The sequence below is a fragment of the Lemur catta genome, chromosome 1 (assembly GCF_020740605.2).
Source record: "Lemur catta isolate mLemCat1 chromosome 1, mLemCat1.pri, whole genome shotgun sequence".
Classification (NCBI taxonomy): Eukaryota; Metazoa; Chordata; class Mammalia; order Primates; family Lemuridae; genus Lemur; species Lemur catta.
The window spans coordinates 219573762-219601413 of NC_059128.1; the positions used below are offsets into that span (position 1 = coordinate 219573762).

The 27652-nt window shown below is 37.5% G+C and overlaps 1 protein-coding gene and 1 non-coding gene across 2 annotated transcripts in view; one reads left to right on the forward strand and one right to left on the reverse strand.

Annotated features, from left to right (window-relative positions):
* UBXN7 (UBX domain protein 7) overlaps window positions 1-27005 on the forward strand; it is a 47451-nt gene extending 20446 nt beyond the window's left edge. Inside the window, exons 4-11 of the mRNA XM_045540035.1 lie at window positions 2552-2617; window positions 6600-6712; window positions 13288-13434; window positions 15063-15153; window positions 15821-15948; window positions 19630-20023; window positions 20164-20243; window positions 22396-27005. Coding sequence (XP_045395991.1) covers window positions 2552-2617; window positions 6600-6712; window positions 13288-13434; window positions 15063-15153; window positions 15821-15948; window positions 19630-20023; window positions 20164-20243; window positions 22396-22557 — 1181 coding nt within the window. The 3' untranslated portion in view covers window positions 22558-27005. The remainder of the gene's footprint in view (window positions 1-2551; window positions 2618-6599; window positions 6713-13287; window positions 13435-15062; window positions 15154-15820; window positions 15949-19629; window positions 20024-20163; window positions 20244-22395) is intronic.
* Window positions 1562-1668, reverse strand: LOC123631219. The gene has a single exon (XR_006733078.1). It is a non-coding gene; the product is annotated as a U6 spliceosomal RNA (small nuclear RNA).
* Window positions 27006-27652: the final 647 nt, after the last annotated feature.

A 27652-nucleotide genomic window follows, 5' to 3' on the forward strand; every position in this document is an offset into this window, starting at 1 on the left:
ATAGATTTTGGAGCTAAGGAGTAGTGTTCTTGGAAGCTTTATCTTTTCTTTATTATGAGGAACAAGGCAGGATCTTTGGGTGGGTAGGGTTATAGGAAATGAGTTCTTTGCTATCTTGCTGTTGAACAGAGGCAAAAGAGTTCCATTTGGAACTCCACTATCCTTTTTTACCTCTGGATTTTGACATACAGTAAGGAGAGAGATGAGAATGACTTTATACAGTTAGGAATTCATTCTTATCTTTCATGATTAGACCTTATTGTAACTTGAAAAGAGACCTTGGAGGACTATTTTCTTCTTAGGGCAGTATTGATTTAAAGTTTGGCCTTGGGTCCCTGATACTCTTTCAGGGGGTCTGTAACTTCAAAACTATTTACATAGTAATACTAAGAAGTTATTTGCCGTTTTCACTGTGTTGACATTTGGACTAATGGTTCAGAAGCAATGGTGAGTCAAACTGCTGGTGTCTTAGTTGAATCAATGTAGTGACTTCAAACCATACCACTAGTAGTTGAATTCTTTACTGCTGCATATTCGCAGTTTATTTTTTTCCCCCCTTCTTTAAGTAGGCTCTTGCTCTGTTTCCTGGGCTAGAGGGCAGTGGCTTCATCATAGCTCACTGCAACCTCAAACTGCCAGGCTCAAGCAATCCTCCTGCCTCAGCCTCCCGAGTAGCTGGGACTACAGGTGTATGCCCCCATGCGCGGCTAATTTTTTTATTTTTTTATGGAGACAGGGGTCTCGCTCTGTTGCCCAAGGTGGTCTTGAACTTCTGGCTCAAGCGATCCTCTTGCCTTGGCCTCGCAAAGTCCTAGGATTATAGGTGTGAGCCACAGAGCCCAGCTTTGCAGTTTATAAAAAAGATTAAAAGTCAGTTTTCTTGGCCGGGCGTGGTGGCTCACGCCTGTAATCCTAGCACTCTGGGAGGCCGAGGTGGGTGGATCGTTTGAGCTCAGGAGTTCGAGACCAGCCTGAGCAAGAGCAAGACCCCATCTCTACTAAAAATAGAAAGAAATTATATGGACAACTAAAAATATATATAGAAAAAATTAGCCAGGCATGGTGGTGCATGCCTGTAGTCCCAGCTACTTGGGAGGCTGAGGCAGGAGGATTGCTTGAGCCCAGGAATTTGAGGTTGCTGTGAGCTAGGCTGATGCCAAGGCACTCACTCTAGCCCGGGCAACAGAGTGAGACTCTGTCTAAAAAAAAGTCAGTTTTCTTTCATAATGTTTTATGAAGCAATAGAAATGATTAACTTCATTGAATCTTGACCCTTGAATATACATTTTAAAAGTATTCTGTTTGAAATAGGATGTATGCATAAAACACTTCTGCATACTGAAGTTCTACGGTTATGTTAAGAAAAAGCACTTGATTTGCAAGCTGAACTGGCAGCTTTTTTCGTAGAATATTGTTTTTACTTGAAAGATTGCTGACAAACTGTTATTTAGACTTCAGCATTTGGCAGATATTTTCTTGAAAATGAACAAAGTGAGCCTGTTGCTTTTAGACAACTGACTGTATTTGTTACCAGTGCTTGACTGAATGATCGATCAATTGATTTTATATAGAACACTTCGCAAATTTTCATGACATCCTTGCATCAGAGCCATGCTAATCTTCTTTGTGTCATTGCAGTTTTGGTATATGTGCTATCGAAGCGATCACTGTTATCAGTGATTTTAGAAAAGAGCTTTCAGGCAAAAATTAGGATTTTAGAAAATTTTTATCCATCATTGTGAGCTTGGTACCTTCCCAATACTTAAAGACTTTCTAATAAGATCAGTGGTGACATTAAACAGAAGATTTTTTTATATTGTATAATGTGCCTCAGCCTCTCAAGTAGTCAGGACTATAGGCATGCACAACCACTCCTGGCTAATTTTTTTAAAAAATGTATTTTGTAAAGGCAGGGTCTTGCCATGTTGCCCAGCTGGGATAACATTTTTATTATTACATTATAGACCTTATCATCTGTAAAATATTTAAAGATTTGGTAATAGACACTATACAGGGAAAGCAAAAGGTCTTGGTTGTAGTCACTTTTTTGTCACTAAATGATCATGTAACGGTGGAAAAAAGTTTTCTTCCAACATTAAAAATGTTTTTTGGTATTTATAATTCTCTATGTGTGTCCACTCAACTAAGAAATAGTCCTTAAATTTTATGGTTTAGAACTTAAGAGTTACTCAAATATGATACCAAATGTGTGTAGCTTTATCTCAGTGTGGATTCATCCTCATAATTTTCTTTCTTCCTAATGCCACTACTGAGAGTTTGTCTTTTTACATAAGTTTGGTCAAGCCTCTTAACTGGGCCTTAATTTTCTCATTTGTAAAACAAGATGGTTGGGCTGAAGATGGTTTTTGTTAATTATATATCAATGACTTGAAAGTTTTAAAAATTTATTTTTTGAGTAAGGGAACCATATGAATCTATGACTATTTTTAAAAAGAAATACTCACAGACAAAGACATTTTTAGAATTAAATTTCAGAATTAATATTCAAATTTTATTTTTAATGTTCAATTCTATTTTTTCTCCCCTAAAGCTCCTAAAAGACGACGGCCGGCACGTTCAATATTTGATGGTTTCCGAGACTTTCAAACTGAAACTAGTAGGTATCTATGGACCAGTTATTTATCATCTCCCTCTTCTCCCTCGCTATTAAAAAGAAAAGGGTGATTAATTAGGCCTAATTATGTGGAGGATTTACCTTATTTAAAAAATGAAGTTACTGGCCGGGCGTGGTGGCTCACGCCTGTAATCCTAGCACTCTGGGAGGCCGAGGCGGGTGGATCACTTGAGCTCAGGAGTTCGAGACCAGCCTGAGCAAGAGCGAGACCCCGTCTCTACCAAAAATAGAAAGAAATTATCTGGCCAACTAAAAATATATATAGAAAAAATTAGCCTGGCATGGTGGCGCATGCCTGTAGTCCCAGCTACTCGGGAGGCTGAGGCAGTAGGATCGCTTAAGCCCAGGAGTTTGAGGTTGCTGTGAGCTAGGCTGACGCCACGGCACTCACTCTAGCCTGGGCAACAGAGCGAGACTCTGTCTCAAAAAAAAAAAAACAAAAAAACAAAAAACAAAAAAAAAAATAAAGTTACTAATTCAGTCTATCTGTGATTAAAAAAATTAACTCCTTCTTGAACTGAATTGTTCCAAATTCTAACCTACTTGGTTATAGAAGAATAATAAGGGATATGGAGATCATGCTGACTATAATTAAATAAAAAACTGGTATTGGCACAAGTGCAGGGACACAGACCAGTGGAACAGAACAGAAAATCCAAATATAAAACCATCCTCATATAGCCATCTAATCTTTGACAAAATAGACAAAAACATACACTGGGGACAAGAATCCCTATTCAATAAATGGTGCTGGGAAAACTGGATAGCCACATATAGAAGACTGAAACAGGACCCACAGATTTCACCTCTCACAAAAATCAAATCACGGTGGATAACAGATTTAAACCTTAAATGGGAAATGATTAGAATTCTAGAAGAAAATGTAGGAAAGACTCTTACAGACATTGGTCTAGGCAAAGAATTTATTAAGAAAACCCCTAAGGCAATCACAGCAACAACAAAAATAAATGAATGGGATCTGATTAAATTAAAAAGCTTCTGCACAGCCAAAGAAACAGTCATGAAAATAAACAGACAGCCTACAGAATGGGAAAAAATTTTCGCATACTACATATCAGATAAAAGACTGATAACAAGAATCTATTTAGAACTCAGGAAAATCAGCAAGAAAAAATCAAACAACCCTATCAAAAAGTGGGCAAATGACATGAATAGAAATTTTTCAAAAGAAGATATAAGAATGGCTAACAAACATGTGAAAAAATGCTCAACATCCCTAATCATCAGGGAAATGCAAATCAAAACCACAATGAGATACCACTTAACTCTGGTGAGAATGGCCTTTATCAAAAAATCCCAAAACAACACATGTTGGCGTGGATGCGGAGAGGCAGGAACACTCATACATTGCTGGTGGGAATGCAAACTAGTGCAACCCCCGTGGAAACCATTATGGAGATACCTTAAACAGATTCAAGTAGACCTACCATTCGATCCAGCAATCCCATTATTGGGCATATACCCATAAGAACAAAAGTCATTCTATAACAAAGACACCTGTACCCGAATGTTTATAGCAGCCCAATTCACAATTGCAAAGATGTGGAAACAACTCAAGTGCCCATCAATCCACGAATGGATTAGTAAACTGTGGTATATGTATACCATGGAGTATTACTCAGCTATAAGAAATAACGGTGATACAACATCTCTTTGGTTCTCCTGGAGAAAGTTGGAACCCATTATATTAAGTGAAGTATCCAAAGAATGGAAAAACAAGCATCACATGTACTCACTAGAAAATTGGTTTCCCTGATCATCACCTAAATGCACATCGGGGAAGGATACCAATTGGATATCAGACTGAGACGGGGGGGGGGGGGGGGGGGGGGGGGGGGGGGGGATGGGTGTATGCCTACATGATGAGTGCGTTGCGCACCGTCTGGGGAATGGTCATGCTTGAAGGTGCTGACTCGGGGAGGTGGGGGGTGGGAGGAGGGGATGGAGGTATGATTACATGGTGAGTGCCAGGCGCACTGTCTGGAGAATGGACACGCTTGAGGCTCTGACTCAGGGGGATGGGCGGGACATGGACAATGTATATAACCTGAGCTTTTGTACCCCCATGAAGAGCTGAAATAAAAAAATAAATAAGTAAAAAAAACAAAACAAACAAACAGAAAAAACTGATGTCTCTCAGGATCCTGATATCTGTCATGAAAGGAATGACTATGATGAAATTGTTATTGTAAGAGACTGAAAAATTGAAGAAAAAGCCACACCACCCAAAGTAGCCACTGTTAACATTTTGGCTATAGTTGTTTGGAATAGGTTTATGTCTTTTGGTGTAGTAAGTTAGAATAAGTGTCTTGGCCATATACTTTTAGAGGATTTGCTATTGATTTAGCAATGGAATCCTAAAGAAAGGACAGTTACGTTAAGAGAATATATGAGGGCTGGGCGTGGTGGCTCACGCCTGTAATCCTAGCACTCTGGGAGGCAGAGGCAGGCAGATCGTTTGAGCTCAGGAGTTTGAAACCAGTCTGAGTAGGAGCGAGACTCCGTTTCTACTAAAAAAAATAGAAATTAGCTGGACAACTAAAAATATATAGAAAAAATTAGCCAGGTATGGTGGTGCATGCCTGTAGTCCCAGCTACTCAGGAGGCTGAGGCAGAAGGATTGCTTGATCCCAGGAGTTTGAGGTTGCGGTGAGCAAGGCTGACTCCACGGCACTCTAGCCAGGGTGACAGAGTGGGACTCTGCCTCAAAAAAAAAAAAAGAATATATGAGAAACTCTTAGACCATACTTGATTTTATTTATTTATTTATTTTTGAGATAGTGTCTCACTTTGTCACTTAGGCTACAGTACAGTGACACTATCATGGTTTACTGTAGCTTCATACTGCTGGGCTCAAGCGATCCTCTCACTTTAACGTTCCAAGTAGCTAGGACTAGAGTTGTGTACCTCCATGCCTGGCTAATTTTTAAATTTATTGTAGATATGGGATCACACCACGTTGCCGAGGCTGGTCTCGAACTCCTGGCCTCAAGTGATCCTCCCACCTGGGCCTCCCAAAGTGCTAGGATTACAGGTGTGAGCCACCTCACCTGGCCTCATGCTTGATTTTATAATTGATTTATAATGAGTTAATTGAGACACAGATAGGTCTTGTAACTTTGGAGAGAATTGAAGGGGAACCTAACCTGACTGAAGTCATCTACAGAATCCTTTGCCCTTCCAGTGGATGGTGACAGCAGTTGTCATCATCTCTACTGCCAGAATCTTTAACGATTGAGAATGTAGATAAAAACAGTAAATGAATTAAGATCACTTTCAGAACGAGGTAAATGGGGATAAAAGTTTTCTGCTTTGCTGAAGTTAGTTTTTGAATATGTGAAGGAAATTATTTTGATTAGGTGACTATTTTTAATTAATTAAATTTTCTGCATTTATCCTCTGGATAGGGAACACTGCCAAGTCTTTAAGACTCCTTTCTTACCCCTTTTTTTTATTTTTTATTTTTTTAAGAGTCAGCACTAGAGGATGGGCATGGTGGCTCACGCCTGTAATCCTACCACTCTGGAAGGCTGAGGTGGGTGGATCACTCAAGGTCAGGAGTTCGAGACCAGTCTGAGCAAGAGTGAGACCCCCGTCTCTACTAGAAAATAGAAAGAAATTATCTGGACAACTAAAAATACATAGAAAAAAAAAATTAGCTGGGCATGGTGGCACATGCCTGTAGTCCCAGCTACTCGGGAGGCTGAGGCAGAAGGATTGCTTGAGCCCAGGAGTTTGAGGTTGCTGTGAGGTAGGCTGATGCCACGGCAACAGAGTGAGACTCTGTCTTTAAAAAAAAAAAAAAAAAAAAAAAGTCAGCACTAGATCTTTGAGTTCAAGCATGTTTCTCAGTAATTCTTTCAGTTGATACAAGGTTTTTTTTTTAAATGAGATTCATGACTTTTATGGCTAATGAAAACTTTTTCATTCTCCTGTGTTACAGTTCGACAAGAACAGGAATTAAGAAATGGAGGAGCAATAGATAAGAAACTAACTACCCTTGCAGATCTATTCCGGCCACCCATTGACCTGATGCATAAAGGCAGCTTTGAAACAGTAAGTTGTTGCAGAGTCTGTCCTCAACTATGAATCCTTTTGCATTTTCATTGCCATTTTTTATCTGTTTAAGAGCAGAAAAAATTTTTTTAGTATATGGGGAATTGCATCTTAGTATTTCTATATGATATACATAAAGGTTATACTGAATTATTTTTCTACCAGCAATATATGAAATATATTTCTCAGATTTTTAAAAGTTTTAATTGTCAGTACGTAGTTGTGTATCTCTGTAGGGTACATGTGATGGTTTTATACAGGCATACAATGTGAATTAATCAAATCAGGGTAATTGGGTATCCATCACCTCAGGCATTTATCATTTCTTTTTTTTTTTTTTTTTTTTTTTTGAGCATATTGCCCAGGCTAGAATGAGTGCCGTGGCGTCAGCCTAGCGCTCAGCAACCTCAGACTCCTCGGCTTAAGCCATCCTACTGCCTCAGCCTCCCAAGTAGCTGGGACTACAGGCATGCGCCACTGTGCCCGGCTAATTTTTTCTATATAGATTTTTAGTTGGCCAGATAATTTCTTTCTATTTTTAGTAGAGACAGGGTCTCGCTCTTGCTGAGGCTGGTCTCGAACTCCTGACCTCGAGCAATCCACCCGCCTCGGCTCTCCCAGAGTGCTAGGATTACAGGCGTGAGCCACCGCGCCCGGCCTGTCATTTTTTTGTGTTAGGAACATTCCCATTCCACTCTTAGTTATTTTAAAGTATACCCTAACTTACGTGAAATATATTTCTACCAGTAGTATATGAGATTGTTTGGTGAAATCCTGTTATTAGTCTTGTGGTATCATTTTAGAATCTTTGCCATTTTGATAACTTCAGAAGAAATCTTTCTGTAACTACTACTGAGAATAATGTGTGTGGATTATTAGCCATTTATGAATTGCTCGTAGGTAACTTTTGCCTATATTTCTGTGGGGATCCTAGTGTGTTTTAAAAGAATATCTCTGTAGTTTCAGTTCTTTTTGGTTTTATCTTGGCCAAACTCAAAGAAAAATTTTGGAGAGTAGGTTTACTTGATTGTTGCTAACATATAAGCTTAATGAGGGCAGGGGGAATGTGTTTTTTTATTTTGATAATCCTCGGGACTCAGTCTCTGGCATTTAAGAGGAACATAGTGTTTGTGAAATGAATGAGTTTAGTTAAGATTTTGTTTTGTTTTGTTTTGAGACAGAGTCTTGCTCTGTAACCCTGGGTAGAGTGCTGTGGCGTCATCATAGCTCACTGCAACCTCAAACTTGTGGGCTCAGGTGATATCCTCCTGCCTCGGCTTTCTGAGTAGCTGGGACTGTAGGCACGCGCCACATTGCCTGGCTGATTTTTCTATTAGTAGAGCGAAAGTCTTGGTCTTGCACAGGCTGTTCTCAAACTCCTGAGCTCAAGTGATCCTCCCACCTCTGCCCCCCAGAGTGCTAGGATTATAGCCGTAAGCCACCTTTCCTGGCCCCTAGTTAAGATTTTAGATAATCTTCTGTTGAAGTGTTCCGAACAGTTTGCTTTTGTGTGTTAGCTAGCTTGTTAATGTTCTTTTGAATCACAGTAGCATATCCATAGATATAAATCAATTAAATTTCAGAGAATTCTTATCTGTAAGGATTAAGTAGGCCAGAGAACTACAAAAGTAATATATATTAACTACATACTTGAAAATGAATTGTTAAGTTTTTAAAAAGTTTGTCCTTTGACATGCCTTTACATTGGCATAAATAAAATATTTAGGATAAGCAATTTAACTGTAAGCTTGCTCTCCAGTTTTTATTCTTTTTTTTTTTTTTTTTTTTTTTTTTTTTGAGACTGAGTCTCACTCTGTTGCCCTGGCTAGAGTGCCATGGTGTCAGCCTAGCTCACAGCAACCTCAAACTCCTGGGCTCAAGTGACCCTCCTGCCTCAGCCTCCTGAGTAGCTGGGACTACAGGCATGTGGCACCATGCCCGGCTAATTTTTTCCATATATTTTTAGTTGTCCAGCTAATTTCTTTCTATTTTTAGTAGAGACAGGGTCTCGCTCTTGCTCAGGCTGGTCTCAAACTCCTGACCTCGAGCAATCCTCCCTCCTCGGCCTCCCAGAGTGCTAGGTTTACAGGCGTGAACCACCGCATCTGGCCTGCCCTCCAGTTTTAATTTTCTGAATTGTAAAATCTGAAGGTGTTTGGCTGCATGTAACAAAACCCAAGTGATTATGGTTTGACTGAATTAGGGTTTATTTTTGTCATGTACTAAGCCTGAAGTTGAGGGAATCATTTGTGTTTATTCATCACTCAAAGATGTCAGGTTAGATGTCTTCCTCAGTTTTCGTCATTTTTCCCTCATGGCCTTACCATGGCAACTGCCTATCCTTTCTAGCATTCTAGTGATAATACAGCCATTGAGGGATAATAGTAGCAATATGAAAGGCAAAAAGGATCTGAGTTTGTTTTGGCATCTTTTCTATTTTTATTAGCTTCTGACTTGCTCTAAGTCTTTTTCAATTAATTAATTGATTAATTTTGAGACAGAATCTCACTGTGTCTCCCTAGGTAGAATGCAGTGATGTCATCATAGGTCACTGCAACCTCAAATTCCTGGGCTGGAGCAATCCTCCTGCCTCAGCCTTGTGAGTAGCTGGGACTACAGGCGAACACCACCGCACCGGTTAATTTTTTCTATTTTTGGTGGAGATGAGGTCTCATTCTTGCTCAAGCTGGTCTCAAACTCCTTGAGCTCAAGCAGTCCTCCCACCTCGGCCTCCCAGAGTGCTGGGATTATAAGTGTTGAGCTATTGCACCCTTCTCTTAAGTCTTAATGAAGTAACTGAGCTTGATTTAATTTGGTCCCTTTGGACTCATAAAAAGCTGGTACTCTTTGCTTCTTCAGTATGAATCTCTTTAGATATTGTCCTCTGAATTTTAAGTTATATCACCTTTTTTCTTCATATTTCATTGCCTGTATTGTTGCAGCAATCTGTTTGTCTTTTTCCACTAATTAATACTAAACCATCTATAGCTGGGCTTCTCAACCCTCAGGCCTGGGCCCAGTACTGGTCCCTGGCCTGTTAGGAAATGGCTTAAGGTCCGTACCACTCTCCTCCATTGCCCTACCCCCGGTTCGTGGAAAAATTGTCTTCCATGAAACCAATCTGGTTCCAAAAAGGTTGGGGACTGCTGATCTACAAGTCTTTTTGTTTTTTTTTAGAGACAAGGTCTCGTTCTGCTGTCCAGGCTGGAGTGCAGTAGCCTGATCACAGCTCACTGTAACCTCGAACTCCTGGGCTTAACTGGATCATCCCACCTCAGCCTCCCAGTTAGCTGGGACTACAGGCACATGCCACCATGCCTCCCTAAATTTTTAATTTTTGCAGAGATGGAGTCTTACTGTGTTGTCCAGGCTGGTCTTGAACTCCTGGCCTCAAGTGATCCTCCTGCATCAGCCTCCTAACGTGTGAGCCACCACTCCAGGCCAAGTCTTAAGTATTAATACTATAAACACTTCCCCAAAATGTAGGCATTTCATTATGATTAATGATACATCCATTAGTTTTTAAAAAATTAGGAAGGTAATATGCAAAATTAGTTCTTCAGAGTTTAGAGACATAATACTGAAAATTAAAGGGATACTCTCTGGCTGCTCAGGGAGGGCCCATAGTTTTGGTCCCAACATTAGATGTAAATCTGAGCTACAGTCTTACAGGTTTAGAAACTAGTGTAACTAGAGGTAGATCATTTTCAAGGGTTCTTTCTTATTTCATAAGAAGAAATATTTATTTTTTAAGTTGCTATTCAATTATATGTACACCCAGCTCTAATTACTAAGTACTTTGTGAATTTCAAAAGTATTTATGCAAGTAAAAACATTTAGCTGAAAATGTAAAGAGCCTATTCAGTAACTATATATATAAGATAAAGTTTTTATAACTAAACTTTATATATAGCTTATATTTAGTTTTATTCAAATTAGACAAAAATTATGAACAAATTAGAAAACTAGTATGGAAAAATAATAAAATTATAATTTCCATAAAAAAGTACTATGCATATTTTAATGTAGTTCCTTTTTTACTTTATTCTATGCATATATATTTACTGAAACATACCATTTTTTCTGTAATCCTTATATTTCATGCTTTCCTGATCAGACTGCGACTGTGAGAGGTGTTAATCTCCTACTGTTTTGCTCTTGAGTCTCCACATAATGGCTTGGAAATGTTGATTTCAGAGCAACCTAATAGATTCCTTATTTTTTCCATGATCCACGCTCATCTCCAGAACTTGACTCTCATAATTGGTATATTTAGTGAGATTGGGTAGGACTCTTCCTTTTTTTATGATACATCTTTAAGATATACAATGTGATAGTTTGAATGTACATAGTAAAATGATTAGTACAGTCAAACAAAAGCAAATTAACCTATCCATCACCTTTCATAGTTATCTTTTTTGTGTGTGTGGTAAGAGCACCTAAAATCTCTCAGCACATTTTCAGTATACAGTACAATATTATTAACTATAGTCCTCATGCTGTACATTAGATCTCTAGACTTTAATTCAAGACTCTTTTATTCCCTCCAAATATTGCTACTTTGTCTGAAAGTCATGTCGTCTTTGGACCTTTCCTTCTATCAGTAATTTTTCAACAGTGTCCTCATTATGAATAGCACCATTTCTAAGTTTCTTTTGTTGGTATAAGTTTTCTCCCCTCTGTAAGCTTCTTTAGGGCAGGGATTTTTGTGTTTTCTTAACTGCTATGACTTCAGCCTATCTGTAACTGTATCTAAAACACAGTAGGTAATAAGTATTTGTTGAATTAATGAGTCTGAATTAATGAAAGCTTGAATGTGAATAAACAAGTACTTAAAAAAAACAGCAAATGATGCTTTATCATTTTTATACTCTGCATATTTAATTCATTTTCAGTTTTATATAGTTTATTTTCCTATCAATGTTGTTGTAATGTAAATTTACCTTGTTATAAGGATATGTGCTCCTCAGTCTGTCTCTATAATGTTTGTTCATTTTTTTTGTTTATTCTCAAATACTTTAGTTAAAGTAGTTTAATTATTCATTTATCATCCATTTATTAAACCTATGTCCTATAGATAAGAAACTAAATGGAAATATTACTTCTTAGGAGCAAAGAATTATTTTATTATATTTGTATACTTTAAGCTTTTGACCAGTTGAATATAGCTTCCTGGCTGAATACAAGACTTTCTTCTTTTAGGACTTGGGTTTTCACCTGTGGGATCAGTAAGTGAATATTTGAAAATAATTTATTATGGGCCGGGCGCAGTGGCTCACGCCTGTAATCCTAGCACTCTGGGAGGCCGAGGCGGGTGGATTGCTTGAGCTCAGGAGTTCGAGACCAGCCTGAGCAAGAGCGAGACCCTGTCTCTACTAAAAAAATAGAAAAATTATCTGGCCAACTAAAATATATATATATAAAAAAAAAATTAGCCGGGTATGGTGGTGCATGCCTGTAGTCCCAGCTACTCGGGAGGCTGAGGCAGTAGGATTGTTTAAGCCCAGGAGTTTGAGGTTGCTGTGAGCTAGGCTGATGCCACGGCACTCACTCTAGCCCAGGCAACAAAGCAAGACTCTGTCTCCAAGAAAAAAAAAAAAAATTTATTATGGAGGATTTGTACAAAAAGGATAACAGTATTCATAAGATTATGTAAACCTTCTAGAAATGGAATATATTCTTAGTACCCACAAAATGATGGTCCAGTATGTTCTTCGATTGTTATGATTACATGTCAGAGTGATATGGAAAAGAATATTGTTCCAGAACAAATTTATTCAAAAGTATGGCTTTCATGTCATTGTTCCTATGCAAAGAGTTGAGGTAGCATTTGCTCCATTTGTTTTTCTTCCATTCTTTTCTGTTTCTATTCAGCAACATTTCATAGGTCTTTATGATTGACAGGCAAAAATTACACACTCATGATTGGTATATTGATATTTCTGCTATAAATTGGGGAATATTTGGAGATCATTGTCATTCTTTAATCCTATAATCCCATTTTTGGAAATGTATTCCTAGGAAAACAACTCTAAGAGAAAAAACTCTGAGCAGTTTTTTCTAAAATATTTAGGGTGATTTCTACAAAGTAGCACATGCCTAATTGAAATGAATATAATATTTGGAAATGTTATAGAAATGATATTGAAGAAAATAAAACAACACAAAGTAATATATACACGCCAGCTATATCCATTAACAGGGAGCAGTATACTTGTTGATAAGAACTGGAAGAGAATAGAATTATATGACTTGTTGATCTTAAGTTTGTGGACTCCTTTTCAGATAAAGATGTTTAAAACACATACATTAAAAATTCAGCCATTGTAACAAATAACAGTTGATAAAAGAGAAAACAGTTAATTTAGATTGAGAAATGTTTGAGAATGAACAATATTATTATATATGCCTATGCAAAGGAAATTCAAGGAATGTGTAAATGCTGAAAACTTCCGTGTCATACCTGAGAAAAAACTTAGTATTTATATGAAAAGAAGGAACTTTTGAACCTGAAACATACCGGTCACGAAGTAGAAATTATTTCTAACAAATGTTGTATAACTTTACTCTAATAGGCCAAAGAGTGTGGCCAGATGCAGAATAAGTGGCTGATGATAAACATTCAAAATGTACAAGATTTTGCATGTCAGTGCCTCAACCGTGATGTATGGAGCAATGAAGCTGTGAAGAATATTATCCGGGAGCATTTCATTTTCTGGCAGGTGAGAAGGAGAGTTAATCAAAATTTTTATAGCATTTTCCTTTTGTAGTATGTGTTGGGAGGAGAAACTGGGTTATAAACTGAAGAAAAATTAATAACTGAATTAAATTATGACATATAAAAAAGTAAAACTACCCATAAAGGCTGAAATGGTAAAGGCAAGTGGAAGAGCAGCAATTAAGAATTCCCAAGGAAGGAAAAGAAAAACCAAGCCATATAAACCACATAATAGTCTTATCCCAGAAGAGTTTAAATGTGTTGATAGATTATACAACTGTACTGTTCAGTAGAAATATAATGTATACCACATATGTAATTTAAATTTTTCTAGTAGCTACATTGAAAAAGATTAAAAGAAATTGCTGAGGTTAATTTTAGTAATTTATTTTGTTTAAATCAGTATAGCTATCATATCACTAAGATAAAAATGTTAATGAGATGGTTTGCTACTTCAAGACATGGTGTGTATTTTACACTTACAGCACATCTCAGTTTGGACTAACCACATTTTAAGTGCTTTAATAGCCCCATGAGACTAGTGGCTACTATACTGGAAAGTGCAGGTATAGAAGATCTTGGAGTAATTGAAAACATTTGGCTAAGGCTTAGATTTTAGCTTGACTTTGTTACTCCCATATGTTCTTAAACATGTCCCTTAGTCCTTCTGGGTCTAAAATTTTTTTTTTTTTTTTAAATTGAGAATCTTGCTCTGTTGCCTAGGCTGGAGTGCAAGGGTATATTCATAGTGCACAACAACTTCAAATTCCTGGGCTCAAGCAATCCTCCTGGCTCAGCCTCACAAGTAGCTAAGATTACAGGTGTGCGCCACCATGCCCGGCTAATTTTTTTAAAAAATTTTTTGTAGAGATAGGGTCTTGCTGTGTTGCCCAGGCTGGTTTTGAACTCCTGGCCTCAAGCAGTTCTCCCAACTTGGCCTCCCAAAGTACTAGGATTACTGGCATGAGCCACTGTGTCTGGTCCTCTATTTTTATATAAATTAACAAGCTAAGGTTAGATGATCATGATGATCTTATACCAATTTTTTATTTTATGAAAAATTACAGAAACTAAAACTTACAAAGAAACTTCCTTTGTTCTACTGTAAGATATGCTATTAATGTTTTAATGTGCCTGTTTATGTTTTAGTTTCTTAAATTCAATATTTTTTAATGGTAAAATTTCTTCTATTTTATTCAGCCAAAAAAAAATTTTTGGGGGGGGGAGGGGCCAGAAAAAGAGGAAGGAAAAAAACAAATACTGATTGAGCATCTTTTTGCTAGTTGGCACTATGCTAAGCACTTGGGCTTATAATCTTAATATATTATGATTTTTTAAGATATATATGATTGAGAGTCAGGAATGACATAGTGAACAGATGGAAGAGCAATACCTCTTTTAAACTGGGAAGGGAGTAGAAATTGTTTATTATAAGTTTCCAGACAGGGGCTGAGGGCAAGAACTTGAAAGTGCTTATACCAGATGACCTTCATTTTCTCTTTTACTTAGGAGTGAGATCCTGACTCACATACCAAAGGTATATTTGGAGAATTATTTATTATTGGTGTATGACAGTGTTATAGTTAGATTTTTTTTTAGAGGCTGACTTTTTTTTAATCAATGATTTAACAGGTTTATCATGACAGTGAAGAAGGCCAGAGATACATACAGTTTTATAAACTAGGGGATTTCCCCTATGTTTCCATATTGGACCCACGGACAGGTAAGATTTTTTATCAGCTTACAGCCTGTAACCTATAATTGAACTTTCATTTACCAAAATGATTGGTCTTTAATATTTGACTGGATCTGGTTTCAGAATTGTAATAATTTAGGTGAAGGTTTCTTGTTTATTCTCTTTGTAATTATTTAAACATCTGTTGATGTATTTATGAAATCTTTTTCTGGCAACTTTGGAAGATGGCAGTATTTTATATTTGTGCAGTTCTGTTCTTTCAAAGGATATCTGATATGTTTGTCTTATCATTTTATAAGGGATTCCCTTTAGGTTTTCTATCATTAAAATTAAGATTGTTCAGGTACTGGTTGTAATCCCACCAGAGAAGCAAGAGGAGGCGGAACTGGTTTTATTATTCCATGATTGCATTTTATATAGATAATGTTTTGTCTGAATCTCTTGTTCCTAAATATAGCAATAAGTGATTTCAGCAGATAAGGTAGTTACCCTATCATGATGGGTGGGAATCTGTTAGATGGTTTATAATTGATGTATCCTATAGGTTATAAACATATGTTACTTAAGTTGGTAAAGGTATGGGAGTATGTATTCATGGTAAATTTTAATTATGCATATGCTGAAAGAAATAACGAGAATGTTCAGAAAGAATATAGATTTTATTATGTTTATGTATCCTTGTTTTAATCTTTAGGTCAGAAGCTAGTAGAGTGGCACCAATTAGATGTATCTTCTTTCTTGGACCAAGTGACAGGATTTCTGGGTGAACATGGCCAACTGGATGGACTTTCTAGCAGTCCCCCCAAAAAATGTGCCCGTTCAGTAAGTATAATTAGGAAGTAGTGATGGACAATTAATTGTATGTAAGCATCTATGTAAAATGTATGATGTTAAGATGGTAAAGATAATAATGTAAGTAGTGGACAGTTATCACTTATGGCTGTACACCATCTCAGATATCCTCCTTATATTTTGATAATTTCTCACAAAAGGGGTTCCATCTTTTCAATGAAATCATGAGGACTTATATTCCCAGTCTGTTGGCAGCTTGGGTGCAGGCATATGACCTAAGTAAGATCTACATTTAGAAGGAAGCAATGTGAATATGCTGAGCAGAAGGACTGATCTGGCAAGCCTGGTGGTGGAGGCATTCAATTCCTCAGGGGCAGCATTGGAAGGGCTTCTGGTATCCAAGTCTGAGCAGCAGTGGAAGTGGTGGTATTTTTTCTTTCTTTCTTTTTTTTTTGGAAACAGAATCTTACTCCGTTGCCCAGGCTAGTGTGCCATGGCGTCAGCCTAGCTCACAGCAACCTCAAACTCCTGGGCTTAAGCAATCCTCCTGCCTCAGCCTCCCAAGTAGCTGGGACTACAGGCATGCACCACCATGCCTGGCTAATTTTTTCTGTATATGTTTTTAGTTGTACAGCTGATTTCTTTCTATTTTTTTTAGTAGAGACGGGGTCTTGCTCTTGCTCAGGCTGGTCTTGAACTTCTGAGCTCAAATGATCCACCTGCCTCGGCCTCCCAGAGTGCTAGGATTACAGGCGTGAGCCACCATGCCCGGCTAGTTTTGGGTTTTTTTTTTTTTTTTTGAGACAGAGTCTCACTGTGTTGTCTGGGCTAGAGTGAGTGCCATGGCATCAGCCTAGCTCACAGCAACCTCAAACTCCTGGGCTTAAGCAATCTTACTGCCTCAGCCTCCCTAGTAGCTGGGACTACAGGCATGCGCCACCATGCCTGGCTAATTTTTTCTATATATATATTTTAGTTGGCCAGATAATTTCTTTCTATTTTTTAGTAGCAACGGGGTCTCGCTCTTGCTGAGGCTGGTCTCGAACTCCTGACCTTGAGCAATCCACCCGCCTCGGCCTCCCAGAGTGCTAGGATTACAGGCGTGAGCCACTGCACCCGGCCTGTTTTGGTTTTTTAATGTTAAACCAACCTTGCATTCTCTGGCTAAAACCCACTGGGTTATAATGCATTACTCTTTTATATATTGTTGGGTTTGATTTGCTAAAATTTTATCAAGAATTTGTGTTCATGACGGGTACTGATTTATAGGTTTTTGGGGGGTTCTTTTGTTGTTTTCCTTCCTTGCAATGCCTGTAATGTCTTTGTCTGGTTTTGGTATCAGGTTAATGCTAAACTCAAAATAAATTGAAGTGTTTTTTCCTTTCCTGTTTTCTGCAAGAGTATGTGTAGAGTAGATACTATTTCTTCCTTAATGTTTGGTGACATTACCAGTGTGTGTGTGTAAAGTTTTAATACAAATTCAATTTCATTAATAGAGGACTATTCAGATATCTATTTATTCTTGAATGAGCTTTAATAGATTGTGTCTGTCTAGGGATTTTTCCGTTTTACCTAAAAGGGGAAATGTATTGACACAGTTCATTATATTCTGTTGTTAATCCTTTAATGACTAAAGAGACTGTAGTTGTCCCCTTTCTTAATCCTGTTGTTGGCAATTTGTGGCTTCTCTTTATTTCCCTGATAGTCTGGCTAGAGGCTTATCAGTTTTAATAATCTTAAAGTACCAAGCCTGGTGCAGTTGCGTACATCCGTAATCCCAGTTACTTGGTAGAGTGAGACAGAATAATCTCTTGAGCCTAGGAGTTTAGGGATGTAGTGTGGTATGATCGCACCACTGCACTGGAGTGCAATGTGAATAGCCACTGCACTCCAATCTGGGCAACAGGGAGACCCTTACTTTGGGCTTCATTGATTTTTTTCCCCCCTATTGTATTTCTGTTTTCTAGGTTGTTGATTAATTTCTGCCCTTTTTATTTTTAACTCCTCTCTCTGTTTCCTTTGTTTAATTTGGGCTTAATTTTAATCAGAGGAGAATGAATATTGTATCAGAACCTAGCAGTGTCTTTCATGGCTATAATCGTTAAATCCAGCAACATGTTGTACAAAGTTATTGTTATAAATCAACTATAGTACACATAAGCCATTGCATGTCACATGTCACATAGGCACATCTTCTTGCTTTTTGGGGGTAGTAAATTAGCCTTAAGTTTATTTTAAAAATTTCCTTTAATTTTTTCTATATGATTGGCAGAGAGTAAAAGCCAAAAGGAGGTTTCTTTAGTTTTTCAAATTAGCAATGCATATATTTTTACCCTTTTATTGTGGAAAATTTTAAGCACATGCAAAAATTAAAGGAATTTGTTAAGCCTGTATGTGCCCATTAACTAATTTGAATAATTATTAATAGGTGGCCAGTTTTTCATCTGTGTCTCATCATATCCACATTATTTTGAAGCCAATCTCAGAATTCATTGTTTCCGTTCATTAATACTTTGGCATGTATCTTTAAAAGATAAAGACTCTGTTTTTTAAAAACACAATCACAGTGCTATTAGTATACCCTTAAACATTAGCAATAATTCCTTAATATCATGAGATATCCAATGTTCAGCTTTAGGTTATCTTACAAAGTTATTCCTCTGTAGTATGTTTGAATCAGGATCTAAATAGGTTCCACTCAAACAGCCCATATATTGTAACTCATTCAGCGTAGTGAAATCTGTGACATTTAAACTTTACCAAGGGGGAAACTTCAGAAATTTGCCTTTTTCATTATCATAATGAAGATCTTCATTGTAATTAAGCTTGTGAGAATCTAGTTAATGTTGTCTCCTTTTTATCGTTTGGTGTTCTGTTTTGAATGTCAGAGATCTGTTAAATTTTTTGAGAAATGATTAAGAAATTTATATCCATCTTTGTGCCAAAGCAGTGCTAGTTGAAGAATACAGTGGTGAGCAAGGTATACATTCTTCTCTATTGTTTAGTCATTTTAAAGAATAATGTTTTGACTTTACATTATATTTATTTATTTTTATTTTTTTAAGACAGAATCTCACTCTGTTGCCTGGGCTAGAGTGCCGTGGCATCAGCCTAGCTCACAGCAACCTCAAACTCCTGGGCTCAAGCAATCCTTCTGCCTCAGCCTCCTGAGTAGCTGGGACTACAGGCATGCGCCACCATGCCCAGCTAATTTTTTATATATATATATTTTTAGTTGTCCAGCTAACCTCTTTCTAATTTTTTTAGTAGAGATGGGGTCTTGCTCTTGCTCTTGCTCAGGCTGGTCTCGAACTCCTGAGCTCAAAGGATCCACCCGCCTCGGCCTTCCAGAAAGCTAGGATTATAGGCGTGATACATTATATTTAAAACTTTTAATTCTTGTTTTTTTATGGGCAAGAAATAAAATGTTTTCTTGATTTTGTTCATTTTGATGTGAAAAAATACCTGTGCTTGAAACATCAATGTGCTAAGTGCTATGACAGTTTTTCATTTTTGTTTTTAATATATCCATTCCAATTTGTGTAAGACAAAGTCCTTTCCCTCAAATAGCTTAAAATTGAGTAGAAAAGGTACATTCAGCAGAAAATAATAGTGGCAAACTATTATATTTCTTATGTCCTGTTTGACTTGACTTTTGTAGTTTAACTTCTTTCTTTTTTTCCACTTGTGTTTTATGACTGCATCTCACAGGAGAGCCTTATAGATGCAAGTGAAGACAGCCAGCTGGAAGCTGCCATCAGAGCCTCCTTGCAGGAGACACATTTTGATTCAACACAGACAAAACAAGATAGCCGCTCAGATGAAGAATCTGAATCTGAACTTTTTTCTGGCAGTGAGGAGTTCATATCCGTTTGTGGCTCCGATGAAGAAGAGGAGGTAGAAAATCTTGCCAAGTCCAGAAAGTCTCCCCATAAAGATTTGGGGCATAGAAAAGAGGAGAACAGAAGGCCACTCACAGAGCCCCCTGCCAGAACTGAGCCTGGAACAGCCACAAACCACCAAGGTTTATCAGCTGTGGATTCAGATGTAATAGAGATGTCACCTGAAAAATCAGATGGAATAGTGGAGGGGGCAGATGTAAATGGTAAGGTACATTACAGACTTACTTTTCTTAAAGCTTGAGTATAACTGAATGGCTTTATTTATTTATTTAAATTACTCTTCTATTAATCTTCTCTTGTAAGCTCCTGAGGGTTTCTTTATTTTTTTAAATCCTTCCTTTAGGTCCAAAAGCACAGCTGATGTTGCGGTATCCAGATGGAAAAAGGGAACAGATCACTCTTCCAGAGCAAGCTAAATTGCTAGTAAGTATAGACATACCTTAATTTGTGGTTCAGTTCTAGACCACCACAATAAAGTGAGTCACACAGATTTCTTGGTTTCCCTGTATATATAAAAATGTTCACAAATTGGCTGCATTGATTGACTCTTCTTGTTACAAAAGATTTTTCTGTAGGTTTCTATCAACATGCAATGCTGTTCGATAGCATTTTACCCACAGTAGAGTTTCTTTCAAAATTGGAGTCAATCCTCTCAAACCCTGCTGCTGCTTTATCAACTAACTTTATGTAGTATTCTAAATCTTCTGTTGTAATTTCAAGTCTGTTCACAGCATCTTTACTAGGAGTAGATTCCATCTCAAGAAACCACTTTCTTTGCTTGTCCATAAGAAGCAACTCCTCATTTGTTTTGTTTTTTTGTGTGTGTGTATGTTTTTAAGAAATGGGATCTTGGCCTGCTACAGTGGTTCACGCCTGTAATCTTAGCACTTTGGGAGGCTGAGGTAGGAGGATTGCTTGAGGTTAGGAGTTCAGGACTAGCCTGAGCAAAAGCAAGCCTCATCTCTACTAAAAATAGAAAAATTAGCTGGGCATGGTGTCTAATGCCTACTCTGGAGGCTGAGGGAGGAAGATCACTTGAGCCCAGGAGTTTGAGGTTGCAATGAGCTAAGGTCACACCACTACACTCTAGCCTGGGGAATAGAGCAAGACCTGGTCTCCAAAAATATTTTTTTAAATGGGGTCTTGCTATGTTGCTCAGGCTAGACTTGAACTCCTGGGCCCAAATGATCCTCTGCCTCGACCTCCCAAAGTGCTAGGGTTACAGGCATTCACCACAGTGCCCCACTTAGATATTTAGTCTGATCTTTAGTTGGAAACTTAACTGTGGGAAATCTTTTATTTATTTATTTTTTTAAATTTTCATTTTCTATTTTCCCAAATGCCTATAGTAGAAGCAAGGGAAATCTTAATTCTAATTTGTTTATTTCCTTCCCAGATTATCTTAGGCAAGTCACGTAGGGTGTGTTCCAGTCAAGGCTTTTCTATTCCATACCTGTATGGAATGGAAACCCAACTGAAATTATTACTTCTGAAAAAGGAGGAGTGAGGTTACTTGAAGAGTATAGTGGGCTCTTGGGTTTCCTAGTAGCTGGAACTGCAAAGTGGCTAAGAACCAAGGTTGTTTTTCTGTATGTTTTTCTTGTGGGACCTGTAGGCTTTCTCTTGTGATTCTCTGCTTCACACCTTCCTTTCTGTATACTGGTGGCTTTTCTTTCCTCCTCAGCTTGCACATGGTCCGTCATGGTGATGCTAAGGGCTTGTTCCTCTAAAGTCCACAGCCACTGGGCTTTCTCTCTGTTTTTCAACTGCTAGGAAAGAGAATGAGACTGACTAGCCTAGCTTTACTATGAATGAATCCTCCTTGGGTCAGGCATACCTGGTCATTACCTGGGGCTGGAGATAATTAGGCTGATTCTTGCAACTGTGTTATTAGAATGCAAGTAGGGTCTGGTTGCTGGTGCTATTGCTCAGATCAACTCTCTGGCCTAGTGTTTGGAAAGGAATGGAGATGAGACCATGGAAAGAGCAAGTATAGACCACTTTGTTTTGAGAAGTTTAGTTGTGAAGCTGGAGGGAAGAGTATGCAGTAGTCAGAGGGAAAAAGGTGACTGGAGGGACTGAGCATAGTAAGTCTGATGGAAAGCATCTATAGAGAGGGAGTTGTTGGGGAAACCTGTAAACGAAGGCATATTCTGTAGTGGTATGGTTTCTGAGAAGGCAAGAAGGGATTCAGTGCATAGCTGGCAAGACTGGTCATAGGTGGAATGAAAGACATATCTTCCCAGATAAAAGGATGGAGGGAAAACTGATAAAATGTTTAAAAATGAGAATAGTAACTTTTTAAACTGTGATTGGGTTTATTGGGGATACAGTAATAATAACCCTGTATATTTCAGTATCAGTTAATGGACCTAAGTTATTGGATACAGATTTATCATCTCCCTGTAGAAATGATTATATTGGCCCCTCCACAAGGACAAGCTTTGGTTTTTTGAAAGAATAACTTACACTTAATATCTCATCTGATGTGGTAAAGAAGTTATGCTTCATTCGTTAATATACCCTTTCCTTTTATTTCCATCTAACAGATTTGTCTTTCTCTTGTTTTTCATAGGCTTTGGTGAAACATGTCCAGTCTAAAGGATATCCAAACGAACGTTTTGAACTTCTCACCAACTTCCCTCGAAGGAAACTATCTCATCTGGACTATGACATTACGTTACAAGAGGCAGGCCTTTGTCCTCAAGAGACTGTCTTTGTACAGGAAAGAAATTAACACCATGGCCTGACCTCTCTCAGCTTACCCCCTTTTTCCCTTTTCCTGTGAAATACCATATCACTAAGTATGCATTTTGGCTCATAGGACCATAGAGCCAAAGTTGGGCAAGCAAGTCACCTGCCTTCTCTTTTATTTCTTGTTCTCTCCTTATAATCAGTCTCTTTCTCCCCCTTTTTTCCTCTTTCCTCTCCTGTTTTCTTCCCCTACCCCCAACTTCCTTTCTTTCTTTCTTACCTAATCTGGTGACCAAATGGAAGTGTAAGGATAAGACCTCTCCTAGTACTAGCAGCAGGAAATGTGTGTTCCAATAAGCGGTCTCTTGCACGGCACTTTTTTGGGATCAAATGTTAGTTACTCCCCAGATTCTTCTGGCAAAGAATGGCTAGATTCAGAATAAAAACAAACTCCCTTTTTTGTAAGTCCCCATTTTTAGTAAGGAGAAGAAATTCTCTAACACGTTTTGTTTTGTATTGTTCTTCATGTAGGAAATATCACGTAACAAAATGTCTGGGCTTTTGTTTGCATGGAAAAAGCATCCCTTATCATTATTGATCATCATATTTAAATTTTTTTTCAAAGGATTCCCATCTTCCCAGCTATAAGAATTATTTCCATGATATCTGTTATTGGCAGAATTAGTGTTAAATGTGGAGTGTGTAGCATGGGGTAGCTTTCAGTGCCCTAGCCTGAGACGGTTTTCTTTATTATTACTCTGTTAACTATATTGATCCTGCTGGTCCTTGAATGGACATTTAGTGAGCATATTGTGGTGACTGGAATAGGAAGGTGCTTGCTGTTTTTACCAGTGCAGCATATTAGTTCCTTTGACCCCTCCATTGTCTGGGTCCACAGTGATCTATAGGAAGACAGCTGGTAAATAATCATTCACAACAGTGGCTTATAATTGTAACCACTACGGTTATTGATTGTCCTATGTTGTTTAAGGCATACTAGGTATGTCCTTGGGGAAAAAGAAAACATGCAGCTGAGAGTTGCTAACCAAGTTCCTTTGGTTAGAAATAATGATTGAGTTTTTACCCCTGGTTGGAATAGTCTCTAAAAGGCTCTGGTGACTAAATGAACATAATTCCTCGTGGTGTTTTCTTTCAAAAGGTATCAAAACTGAAAGCTTCTCTAAGGGGACGATCTTTAAATTCGATTCATGAGAAAAGATGAGTAAGGGTGGTGGTGGTGCTTACCAGTAATCTTCAGATGTTGTGAGTTTTTTCTGCCAGCAAAAGCCGCATTCAAATTATAGTTAGGGAAAGGTTTTTTCAGTATTATTTAGAAGAGGCCATCGTGAATCTGTATAATACTGTTTACATATCAGTTTCAGTGTGTGCTCAATTCTTATTTTGAGCTTAAAATAGAGTCCTCTGAAAGGGCGGTAACGATTATGGTGGCAAAATCAGAACTTTAACTTGTTGTGAAATCATAACATGGAATGTATCTATTTTGTCAGTTGGGTATTTGGATTGATTCTTCTACTTGAGGAACATAAATTGCTATTGCACAGAGACCTTTAAGTTCCCATCTACTTTAAGATTGCTCTCTTGGCAACTAAGGGATTTGGGGGGCAAAAAAGATGCTATGTATTGCTAGTACACAATTATAGAATATGGCTTCTAATAGTTGGATTTTGAGGGACCCTCCCTAAAGAATGAGTTATTTATCTCCTCAAGGAAATCATGGAAAATTCTGTTTATTCAGTGAGTCCTTTTGAATTAATGTTCTTACATTTTTTTCTAAGTCTATGTAAGTGCTTATGTATAAGTATATAATTGTATAAATATTTATAAATATATTTATATAATTACAGTTTCATTTATACCTTGAGTCAAAGTTCTCTCTTTAGATTGGTGACTGAGTACCACTTTGGTGTCTTTTTATAGGCTCTCAAGGCTTAACTAGCAGTTTCAATTTATTGAGGAAACATGGTTTTAATGTTAATTCCTCAGTTATATATCTGAACTTGGATAACATACTTGCTATTTGAGGAATAGAGCTGTATTCTATCAAAGGTGCACTGGAGGGTAAAAAATTTGTTGGTAGTGGACAGGTCAGAAATCTAAAAATTAAGAGAGGCACAGGGTAAGAGGTAAGGGTCTGCTCATCTTTGTGCTCTGATGGCATCCGTCTCCACTCCCAGCAAAGTCACAGCTAAAGCCCAATTGATAAAAAAAAGTGAAGTCAAGAATTTTTCCTATAGGTCTCTATTTCATTCTCTTGCCTGCTAGCTTTTCTTGATGAAACATCCAGAGAACAGGAGATAACATGTTTGTTAATGAGAAAATGTAGTTCTTTTTGATTCCCTGAGCACTTGCATATTCATTTATGAGAAACCAAAGTGACTTTTTTCGACTTGGGTTACTGTGAGTTGACTAAATATATATAAAGTGATTTAAGTAAGAGACAATGTGGGATCCAACTTAGATACAATTGGGATGTTTAGAGTACCAGAGGTAGAGGATTCCATTTTATTTTGAGGCAGGAGTGTATTTATCTTGGGTTTGATATAGAGGCCCATGGGGAGAACTTACGGATTGTACGTGGGAAGAGTAAATAAGGAGTATTGCCTTGCTCAAGAACTTAACCCACTTATAGAGTATACTTCTTCCAGTTTGCCTTATTTCTTCTGCAAGTTCCTTTGCTCTTTGGGGAGAGGTTTTACTGAACAGATTAAATGAGATCAGTAAGGTTAGTTAAAAATCATTCCTTATAGGTATTGGACACAGCTTGGAAGAGAGTTTAAGAGAGAGGAAAAGAACAAGGTAGACAGTGACGAGAAAAATACAGGGAGATGGAATGAAAACTAGGAAGAAAGTGAGAAGCAAACTTTTTTTGAATTTGATTTAGAAAGGAAGAAGGGAAGGGAAAGATTAGTGCCAAGTGAGGGAAGAACAGGGAACTAATTTTAAGTAACTGGCATGTGCTAGGTACTTTATGTGCATTTTCTCCTTTAATCTTTCTAAAAACCCTACAAAATGTATATTTTCCCCATTTGATAGATAAGGAAGAAAGCAAGTGTAGAGTACTTGTTCAGGATGTCACAGTTAGTGGCAAATCAGAATTGGAACCCAGACTCCATGCTATTTTAACTTTCATGCTATATTCTCCTACAACAGGGGAATCAATTTACCCAAACGATTATCTTCCCATTCATTGTTTTGCTGTGTAAATTATCATTTAGTTTTGTTTCCTTAAATCTAAGGGGAATAGTTGAGATAACGTTTGTGGGATTTGCACTATGCCTATAAATTCTTATTTATGCCATTATTTTGAGAGGTTGATTACTAATTGCTTTTAAAAATGATGCACTGATGAAAATATGAAAGGAAAATAACTGTGTGGCATTATTTGCCAAGAATAAATGGAAAGGATAAAAAAGAACTTTATCTTCAACCATTTTTCAGAAAAGATATAATTACCTTTTCTGTGTCCATCCATACCAGATTATTGAACCCTGTATGTGTATGTTTTAAAATCTTTTATAAAATTCTACTTCCTCAACTTTATATATCAACAATTATTTATTGAGTCCTTATTTGAAGTTAAAAATATTTTGAAATCTAAGATCTGATTCCTGCTTATTTTATTCAATTAGGGAGACACTACAGGTGAGATAATTGGGGAACATATAAATGTTTACCTTTCTGAGGTTGAACTATAATTACAATAGAAGTTTAGAAAAGGGAAAGAATAGTGTAGGTTTTAGTTAGGAAAGTCTTCACAAAGACGTAAGTCTGAAAGGTGGCAAACATGGTAGCTCAGATTTTCTTTTAACTCACCTATATTGTTTAGTCCCACCTTTTGTAACTATTAGATTTAGGGCATGAAGTTTTTCAAAGGCATAACCAGTGTCCAAGTAGGAAAGGATTATTGATCCCCAGGACTAAAGATTCTTAGCAGAGATCTCACTTGTACACTTAGGAAAAATACCAGAGGGAGCCACTAGCAACTGAAAAATTAAGGAAAGATTTAATTTCTCTACCCAGGTACAAATTAAGTGTATAGTACATTATATATGAGATTGAGAATGGGCACTATATGAGGGTATCAGTGCACTTGGGTAACAGCTCTGCTAATTACCTGTTACCCTGTCGGTTCTATTTCTTCCTCTGAGTCTTGGGGTCTTCATCTGAAAAATGAGAGAATTGGACTAAAGTTTTAAGTCTTTTCAAGTAAAAGAACTTGTAATTTTAAAATTTGGCATGGGTAGGGAACTGTGGGGGTTAACTATTAATGTAATTAATTCTATAGATATGGAAAATGGAAATGTATACATGGAATTACAGACCTCTTGCAGGGGTCTATAGGAACCCACAGATTGTAGACCACTGAATTAGATTATCTCTGAAGTCCTTTTCTACTCCAAAATTTTATGTTACTACTCTTTTACCTTTATTATATATTATCCCTAGGCTAATTAAAAGTGTACTTGTTAATAAGTTTCTTTGGTTTTTTTTTCCTATGTCCAGGTATAATTTGACCAATCACTTGATCTAACCTCACTGTGATGGTTGAAATCTCCAAAAAGGAGAGTATAATAGTTATAGATCTAGTAATGATCTTTTAAACAGGAACAATTCAGTTATTTTCAAACTTAATACTGTGTGCCTAACCAATGTTGCATAAGACTAAAATGTAAATGAGAGCCAAATATGTCACTGACACTGGAGTTAAATTTTATTTTACCCATATGCTTAAAGTACTTTACTGGCTGACCTATTGTTGGGAAATTGATTTCTATAAGTTGTAGGATTCACACTTGGTTTTGGCAGAAACAACTTTTTCAAGATCCAATTAGGCTGACTTTTAAATTTTTTATTTTATTTTTTATATTTTAGAGATGGGGGTCTCTCACTGTGTTGTCCAGGCTGGTCTCAAACTCCTGGCCTCAAGTGGTCCTCCCACCTCCACCTCCCACCACCCACCATTCCCAGCTCAAGGCTGACTTTTAAAAATATTTCTTACCCCTTAGAGTATCTTCATTGTGTCATTCTTTACCCCCACATTACCCCCCCCACATACCTTTTTTGACCATCCCTTAACTACTCAATAGTAAATCATGGGATGCAGATTGATGAATAAG